This window comes from Ostrea edulis, chromosome 1 (assembly GCF_947568905.1).
Source record: "Ostrea edulis chromosome 1, xbOstEdul1.1, whole genome shotgun sequence".
Taxonomy (NCBI): Eukaryota; Metazoa; Mollusca; class Bivalvia; order Ostreida; family Ostreidae; genus Ostrea; species Ostrea edulis.
Genome location: NC_079164.1, coordinates 46,487,334 through 46,497,145, shown reverse-complemented (window position 1 = coordinate 46,497,145; position 9,812 = coordinate 46,487,334). Strand labels below are relative to the sequence as shown.

Genomic DNA, 9,812 nt, shown 5'->3' with positions numbered 1-9,812 from the left:
TAATTTGAAATGTATTGTAGTATTCATCACCAACACCATTTATTTATCAAGTACAGCTATTAAGAGTACCAATAGACTTTTATGTAGTTCAATGAGAAAATTAGGCCTAGCCCGGCCGTTATTATCTAAAATGCAAAGCAAATCTTTGCTCAGACAACTTTAAAACATCCTTCTACATATTGAATTTTTCTGTGACCCATTTACACTACAATACCATTTTATATTGCAATATAGCGGTCTTCCATTACTTATTTTTTGACCAAACGTTATGCAATTGTCCATTACAATTTTGATATCAATCTCTACTTACTTAACAATAAAAAAAGAGAAATCAATCATTTGCAATGAACAGTTAATAAAATAATACAATGTAACTGGCGTTACAAAACATGCAATTGAAAAGCGATATCAATATCGACCATGTATTTTCGAGAATAAAACTCACAAGAGTAATAAGACCAAACATGAAGATGGCAGATCTTGATTTATTTCCTGAATATTCAAGACCCGAACACGATTAAGAAGCATTGAGATGGCCGGGGTTCAAGGTTTATCGGGAGTACTGCCAGTTTAACGAGCGATTTATTGTTTTCTCGAGAGTTTATCTGTCATTTCTTTAGTAGAACCACAACGTATATCAGCCCTTTGGTTCCCAAGATTAAGAAAACCATCCTCCTGGAAATGGAACATTAGAATACGTCACGATCGGACATGAAATATGAAAACAGACCACTATCCCTGTGTTTATGATGATTATATACAGAATCGTACGCAGTTTACTGTTGTTTTTCTTTCACTGAGTCTCGCAGTCACAGAAATGATAGTTTATACATGTAGCGAAGCCTGTCCCAGAAAAACAAACTAAGGACAGTTTGGGGACCAAGTCTTAAAAACTGTGGTCCCCATCCTTTGTAAAAACCCCAGAATCCCTCCGTTCTAAATATTTGGATGAAACAGTTAGAAAATCCAGCATACGTGAGACCCTTTCCTTTTGAAGACACGCCTTGGTTGTACATTCTCGTTGCTACCACATCAAACGGTGTCATACACAAGGTGTTCGTCACGGCACTTGCCACGGTAGCCAACAGTGCATTCCGCCCATCATCAGGGTGGAAGTACTGCAAATTGAATAAAAATAGAACCCGGCAAAATGACCACAGTATGTCCTGTCAATGAAAGTAAACTTTTGCAGTTACAAGTGATCAATGACATTATTTACCTTCATTCCGACGACATAGTAAACTTTTGCAGTTACAAGTGATCAATGACATTATTTACCTTCATTCCGACGACATAGTAAACTTTTGCAGTTACAAGTGATCAATGACATTATTTACCTTCATTCCGACGACATACTGTTTGACGAAAGAAAAAGTTGTCAATTGGACTGCTGATCCAACCATAACCTTTATAACAGATGCATATGCCCCCCGCCACATTCCAGGAATACCAGCACTGCGATAAATACTGACTAGTCCTTGGGTCATGCTTTTATATGAGTGTTGGTATCCGACAGCGATATCCTTCACAGCTCTAGACTGCAGATGTGTTTTTACCTGCAGAAAAAAAACATTTATAGTAATGCACCGTGTTTAGTAATTAGCTGGTTTTAACAGTGTTAATCTTGTATATTGTAACAATAATTGTTTTATTAACTGAGTGAATAGTTTAAAACGTACGTCGTAATCATCTACCAGATATTACAAAACGATATGTGGTCGGCCATATTTATTTACAGATTTAATGCATGACCTAGTCGAAAGTGATTGGAGACTCGAGTTTCTGTTGGACGGTAATTTAGGAATTCTTAATTCATTTTTGACCCGATGTTGGAAAAATCAAATGTTATATATTTACTTTGAATGAACGTGGAAGTGTCTATAACGATCTATTTTTTTTCTAGTTTGCTGGATTGCAACCAATTAGAAAGCAGGAATTATTCAATCATATGATAATACTTTTCACAATTCCAACGGAAAGGTAAAAATAACAAAGAGTGATCAATCTCGTAACTTGTATACAGAATACAAAATTAAGCGTAGAGCAAAGACTCATGGATGTACCAAAGGTGCGTATATTTAGGAGGAGTAAGCATCCCCTGTCAACTGGTTTGGTTTGGTTATTATGACCGATATTTTACTTGATTTATCTAAAAGCGATATTAATAATTATTATGCATCATTACAATGAATACTAATCATGCTCATCAAATTAATGAATACAGAATGTGATGCATACAATGTTTACACATGTATAAACATATTAAGCGTAGCTGTGAGATGTGCTGCAAGTAGCCGGGGGGGGGGGGGGGGGGTAATGAAAACTCGGTGTGTGTTGCCTCCTTGACAGAAAATATATGTCAGTCTGTTCATGGTCTGTGAAAATCTTAATAATTTGCACTTCAGTTGTAAATGTATAATCACCGGATAGTTTTGAAAATTTTTGTTGCATTTTGAAATTATTCCAGACTGTTGTTAAGATAGTGAAGATGGACATCAAAAAGGTAACAAGATGCCTATGGGCCACATCGCTCACCTGAGTCACCTTGGCCCATAACTAAAGACTTTCCATATACATTTGTATGTAAAACCTTAGTCCCTATTATGACCCCAACCTACCTCTGGAGGCCATGATTTTTGCAAACTTGAACCTACACTATGTCAGAAAGCTTTCATGTAAATGTCAACTTCTTTGGCCCAATGGTTCTTGAGAAGAAGATTTTTAAAGATTGTCCCTATATTTGTATGTAAAACTTTGATCCCCTATTGTCGCCCCATCCTACCCCCGGGGGCCAGGATTTGAACAAACTTGAATCTGCACTATCTCAGAAAGCTTTCATGTAAATATCAGCTTTTCTGACTCAGTGGTTCTTGAGAAGATTTTTAAATGACCCTACTCTATTTTTACCTTTTCTTGATTATCTCCCCTTGGAAGGTGGCCTGGTCCTTTAGTTTAACAATTTAGAATTCCCTTTACCTAAGGATGTTTTGTGCCAACTTTGGTTGAAATTGGCCCAGTGGTTTTTGAGAAGAAGTCAAAAATGTTAAAAGTTTACAGACGGACGGACGCCGGACTACAGGTGATAAGAAAAGCTCACTTGAGCTTTCAGCTCAGGTGAGCTAAAAAGGGTATTCATTTGAATTTTATTCATCATTGAAAGTGTTTTCTAAAATACATGAAATGTATCTCCCTAATCACATGGAACGAAACATGCTTGACCCTCTCTTTGAAGCGAATGGCGAATTGAATAGACTGCGGAAATTTAAAAAAAAGTAGTTCAAAAAGAAAAACAAAAACCCGCAAATTTCCGGTAGTAGATGAGTTAAATTACCAAACGAGGTTCTTAAATCTGAGAACGCTATCGAAGTAATGCATATAATGTTCTTGTTGTACTTTGACACTCACATTTTCCCATCGATTTGGCGGAAGGCTATTATCTCTCCGAGACTAAAAGACAATTACGTCAGATCCCAGAATACCCATAAACTACAGAGGAATCTGTCTGCAATATATATTGGCTAAAATTTACAAGCTTGTTCTAAACAATAGACTATTGAAAGTAATTTCAATGAAATCGGTATACAAAAACACACAACCATGTAACTGCCGCTCGCGATACATAGAGCGTTCGCTTCGTAACCGGGAGGTCGCGAGTTCGTGCAATGGCCGCGTCAAATCTAGGACGTTAAAGTAGGTAGTGATTAACGCTCGGCATTTAGAAGTGAGAATCACGGGTCTTTCGAATATGACCTTAAAAACGGAGACCCCGTGTCGCGGCAGGTGTTGGCACGCTAAAGAACCCACACTGCTATAGTCCTGAGCGCTAAGCATAGGTCTAAATTTGTGGTACCTCATCTACAGCTGGTGACGTCTCAATGTGAGTGAAAAATTCTCGACGGGACATACAAAACAACAATTAATAACAATCCAGTGTCTGTTTAGGCGAGCGATACCGGAACTTATTCGGTTGTAATAGAGGACTGAGGCCAGGCGAGAATTTATCCCATACTTTATTCGCGCTCTATATAAACTATCTGGCTGTTCAGGTAAAAGTCTTAAACAAAGAAGTCTAAACCGACAACTATGAGTTGAACATTTTAAGGTATACAAATGGCGTTGCTTTAATATCTCCATCAGAGACTGCTCTACAGAACACACTGGATACTGCTGACTCTTGGTGTAAAAAATCGCGTCTCCAAATAAACCCGGACGAATTAAAAGTTGTTCCCTTTAGGAAAATACAAATGGAAAAACCCCAACTATACATTTAATCTAGGAGATAAACATTCGAAATATGAAACATTCTATAAATATCTTGGAGTAATATTTGATGAAAAGAATTGACTTTAAAAGGAATTCTGAAAACTTTTCAAAATCAGGAGGGTGGGCATTGGGATCTGTAATTTCTAATATACATTCTATGAAATACGTTGAATCTAAACATATGAAAGATTATACCATAACTGTGTCGAACTGGTTCTAGATAATTGTAGTAAAGTGTGGGGGAATACGAATTATCAGTGTGTGGAAATGGTCTAAAACAGAGCAATGCGATATTTTCTCGATGGTCACACCGTTCCTAGCATTCCTAAGAGAAATTATACAACTTTATATTGATTCAAAGTGATATATAGGTCCATTTGGGCGGGATGTTAATCAATTCATGTACTTTGTTAAATGTTGTGAATTACTATAAGACACGTTTCACTGTGACAAATTACTTCCACATTTATTTTGTGAATGAATAGCCATTGGAATATTGAGGGGCCTACAACTTTACACCATACAGTATTTTTCACCAGTTATTCGATATGATAAGCAGTCTCCCAATAAGATGATCCTTGTTTTCAGGTAGCCACACGATGCGATTTTCCTTCTATTTTGCCTTCGACTTTCTCATCCGATTTGCTTTTTACTAAATACAATCGAAGCACCTGTTCCATTTTTCAATAATGTCGGATGAAAATCAAATGTAAAATCGTTTTGTGTGACAACCTCACTAATCGACTTACCTGAAAAAGTCGAATGAAAATCGAAAGAAAAATCATATCGTGTGACCGCACCTTAAGGCCACTTGGCTACAAACAAACCGAACTTCTATGTTTTTAAATATTCGTGTACAAAATGTGAATGGATATGCAAAACAGGTGAAAATAGCAACATTACAAATTGAATTAAGTCAAGTTGATAAAATGTTATTAGTGTTTACTGGGTATTTGTTTTCAGAGCTTCCCTGTATACAGACAGTCTGTAATAGCTTCAAGAACATTTTTCACACATTGATTGAAAATTGCTCTACGTGCATCATGTTGGTAAATAAGTACCAATAAATACTCTGCAGTAAGGAAACTTTCAAACACGCTTGAGTTTTGTCAAAAACTGTAAACCTGTAAAGATTGGAAAAATTGAAACTCTTCAAAAGGAGGTAGAAAATTTACCATTTGTTTTGTAATTTACTGCATCTGCGCTTGTACATGTAAACGCAGAATAAAATAACATGCAGTTACAAGTACCCCCTTCTGTAAACAAGTTAAACCACATTGATCGATGAATATTCATAAAAATCAAACAAACCAAATAAAATGGGCTTCCAACCCAAGTGGCGAATGCACCTGCCACCGCACTAGCTACGATGGTCCGAGTGAATGAGTACTCCCCAGCCGATGACGTTGTGTACCCAGCATTGGTCAGGATTTGGAATGTTCCCAGCCTAAGTCCGTTCATCGTCATTTGGTACCACAGTCCTGGGACAAGTCCCTTCTGAATTCCAGCGATCCCCTCGCTTTTCGCAATCGTATACAGACCGTGTATGGCATTTCTACCGATATAAATTAAGTTACTAATGACTTTCCATCTTGATTATGACATTTGAAGGGTTTGTGTTGACGCCATGGTTTTTACTTTTCGGTTTTACTCATACATTGTGCGATATAAGAAAATTTCGATAGGAGGCAGGTGTCTGATAAAACAGATATTACCTGTATACAATAGTACTTTGTCCTCTTGCTTTCAATTCACCCTGTAACTGCATACGTATTTTCACAACCTCCAGGGGATTCGTGAAGAGGCACGCGCCGCATCCCGCCACTCCCGCCAGTAAGAACTCCACAGTATGGTTTCTATTCATCTCCTCATGTCTCAAGTGAAATTTTCAATTCATCATTGCCGACCTAAATTACGGCCTCTGTCGTAGAACATCTAAGCATGATAGGAATACAAAACAAGGAGGTCACCAAACCAGAACCTGTACATGTAAACCACTCTCAACTCAGAACTGTCCAAGAAAAACGCAGAATCAAATCAGCAATCTTTGATGAAATCATTGTTTTACATGTGCATGTAGACTTGTATTTGTCATTGCATTTATAAACTGTTGTACGTGTTGGTGCATTTAAGAGAAAAATTAAATATACATACGCCGTATTAATGTAAATTAACTTTGTATTAAGGACGAATAATACATCGTCATAATGGCTGATTTCCTTTTGAAACTTGAATGAAAATCCAAATACATGTATCAACCTGGTACAGGTATATTCCTTTTAAATCTAATTGCCCAGCTGGGTAGCTCAGTAAGCTAATGTGCTGACTGCTGAACGGATCATCTCTAGTTCAAGTCTAGCAGGGTTTTTTAAATTCTTTTCAGATTACTTTGTACTAAAACTGCATTTTTAACTAAATAGAGTAAAGAATGTGTTCGGTTTTGAAATAGTGTTGTACATATCCGCCACTTTCCATCCATATCAAATTTGTTTTGATGTGTTAAATTCCTCCTTAAAGGGGCACTAACTGTGAAAATGATGGCAACTCTTTTTTCCCCTCAAAATATCTCACTGGCATAGAAATATATATTGATGCCTAATAAAACATTTATTTCATACAAAAACAAGAGAAGCCTAATAAAATTACGTTAGATAACCGCTTTTAGTGTAATTCAATTCAATTCTTTATTGTCCTTGAGTTATACAACTCATCGGAATACATCTAGTATATGTACATTTGTATACACAATATATCTAATTGTATAAGATAAACAACAGGTGAGTGGACAGGAGAAGATAGGAGGAGAAGAAATTGCAAATAAAAATAATATATATGTAATCGCATTATGAGATGCACGTTATTAGAAAAATACTATAATTACATTATTGATTTACAATGCTAAACTTCATATTTTCACAGCTTGAACTAAGAATTTTCCCAAGTTATTGTGTTCTTTAGTATTGTCTACACAGAACCCATACCTTTATATTTACTGATTGAATCTTCTAGTAATTGGAAAATACAAGTGTCAATATCGTAATGGTCTTTACAAACACTGTGTTCAGGTGGTAAATAACATAAAGCAAATTATACATCTTTTGCCTCGATACCAGTTTTAACTCTACACCATATAATACTATTATGGATATTTTCGACAATGAAAATATTTGGAGAAAGATGAGTCTTATAATACACAACTATACTATGTAATGAAATATATATGGAAGAAATATTGTCTTGCAAGACAATAATTATTTAATCACCAAAATCACATATTCATGTGCCTGTTTTGAGGTTTAAAAGTTTTTGAAATAATTAAATATTGGTGCTACATCTCTGTATTATGGAAATATATAATTTAGAGCAGTTTTCATTGAATTCAATTTTTAGTGACAAAATGACAGCTAATACCCCTTAAAATTAAATGATGTACTTCATGACAAAAAGATCCACCCTGCCTTAGTGTGATATGCATTTACAGCAGAAAGAGTGGTGATACTGATCATTCAACCACATATTTCCGAATTTCACAACAACAAAAAAACACCCAGCTATGAGATTTCATATGATTTTTCCTATATTCAATCTTTACTAGTATGAAACGTTAAACCGGATGCTATGGTGGAAAGATAGCTTGCGCATGCGCAAGTGTACTCATCTTCGCTAGCCAAGGGTGACGCTCCACGGTGTTAATTCGCAAGTATACTCAGTATTTGAATGTAGAAAATATGTTTGAATACATGGGGATCACAGAGAATTGTCTTCTCAATAGACCTCGAATGCAAACACTATTGAGCGTATTGTGCTTTAACTTTTCCATAGGGTATCTCTTATCCAACTTATTGTATAGAGTATACAGTATATCCTCAATCGACTTATTTTTATATACATATGTAATATATTGACTATTATTAAGGATACCAATACACCCTTTACAAAAACTGATGGGATTTTATGTTTGCAAGACATACACACAATTTACACATGTAACTATTGTAGTTTTCAAGATATTTCACCTGAAATAAAAAATATCCCATGGGATTTGTTGGGATTTTCACTCCTATCAGTGCTCCCACCAAAAATTCCATGCGAGAAATAAATCTGAGCGGATTTTTTCTCCCATAGGATTTTAACTCCCATTTTTTAAACTAATGTGGGATATAATTATAAATGTAAGTCGAATGACTTCAAGGTATCAACAGATCTACTTATTTCACCAGGATGAATACGGGATAAACCTTTACCAGATTTTGAGCGAGCTTCATCTACTCGATTGATCATGTCCCAAACACTACAACCACATTTCCCTATTCATTGCTAGTTGAAATTCCTGTTTACTACTTTCACAAGCTAATAAACTACCTACTGGTTTACAAGACTGTGTACTTGTCTAGTTTTCAAACTCTTTACATGCAACTTTCGTGCCAGACTTACTTACTTATTAACTTTGACCATCATTTGACATAACCAACTCTTTACGTGCAAAACTCATTTATCAGATTTTTGTTATTGCATAATAGTTTGGTTTTCCCTTCTATCCTAGACATGAACAGTATGGGATACCTGATGATTATTTTACCTTTCTACCTTAGACATGATCAGTATGGGAATATCTGATGATTATTTTACCTTTCTACTCTAGACATTATCAGTGCGGGAATACCTGATGATTATTTTACCTTTCTACCCTAGACATTATCAGTGCGGGAATACCTGATGATTATTTTACCTTTCTACCCTAGACATGATCAGTACGGGAATATCTGATGATTATTTTACCTTTCTACCCTAGACATGATCAGTACGGGAATATCTGATGATTATTTTACCTTTCTACCCTAGACATGATCAGTACGGAAATACCTGATGATTATTTTACCTTTCTACCCTAGACATGATCAGTGCAGGAATACCTGATGATTATTTTACCTTTCTACCTTAGACATGATCAGTGCAGGAATACCTGATGATTATTTTACCTTTGCACCTTAGGCATGATTAGTACGGGAATACCTGATGATTATTTTACCTTTCTACCTTAGACATGATCAAAACGGGAATACCTGATGATTATTTTACCATTCTACCCTAGACATGATCAGTGCAGGAATACCTGATGATTATTTTACCTTTGTACCCTAGACATGATCAGTGCAGGAATACCTGATGATTATTTTACCTTTGTACCTTAGACATGATTAGTACGGGAATACCTGATGATTATTTTACCTTTCTACCTTAGACATGATCAAAACGGGAATACCTGATGATTATTTTACCTTTCTACCCTAGACATGATCAGTGCAGGAATACCTGATGATTATTTTACCTTTGTACCCTAGACATGATCAGTGCAGGAATACCTGATGATTATTTTACCTTTGTACCCTAGACATGATCAGTACGGGAATACCTGATGGTTATCTGACTTTCTAGGCTGCTAATTCTTTGTTTCTTGAGTAATTGCTCTATATTGTCTATTTTCTATTTAATATTTTTAGATTTATCTTTTTAAGATTACTTTTATTCCTATTTACTTTTTATCTATT

At 35.7% G+C, this 9,812-nt stretch overlaps 1 protein-coding gene across 1 annotated transcript; it reads right to left on the bottom strand.

The window, feature by feature from the left end:
• Positions 1-470: 470 nt before the first annotated feature.
• Positions 471-6,324, bottom strand: LOC125653532 (solute carrier family 25 member 35-like). Its single transcript, XM_048883105.2, has 4 exons — positions 5,979-6,324; positions 5,575-5,818; positions 1,338-1,556; positions 471-1,118 (listed from the first exon to the last, which is right to left on the bottom strand). Exons 1-4 carry the CDS (start codon positions 6,125-6,127, stop codon positions 810-812), a joined length of 921 nt encoding a protein of 306 aa, XP_048739062.1. The 5' UTR covers positions 6,128-6,324; the 3' UTR covers positions 471-809.
• Positions 6,325-9,812: the final 3,488 nt, after the last annotated feature.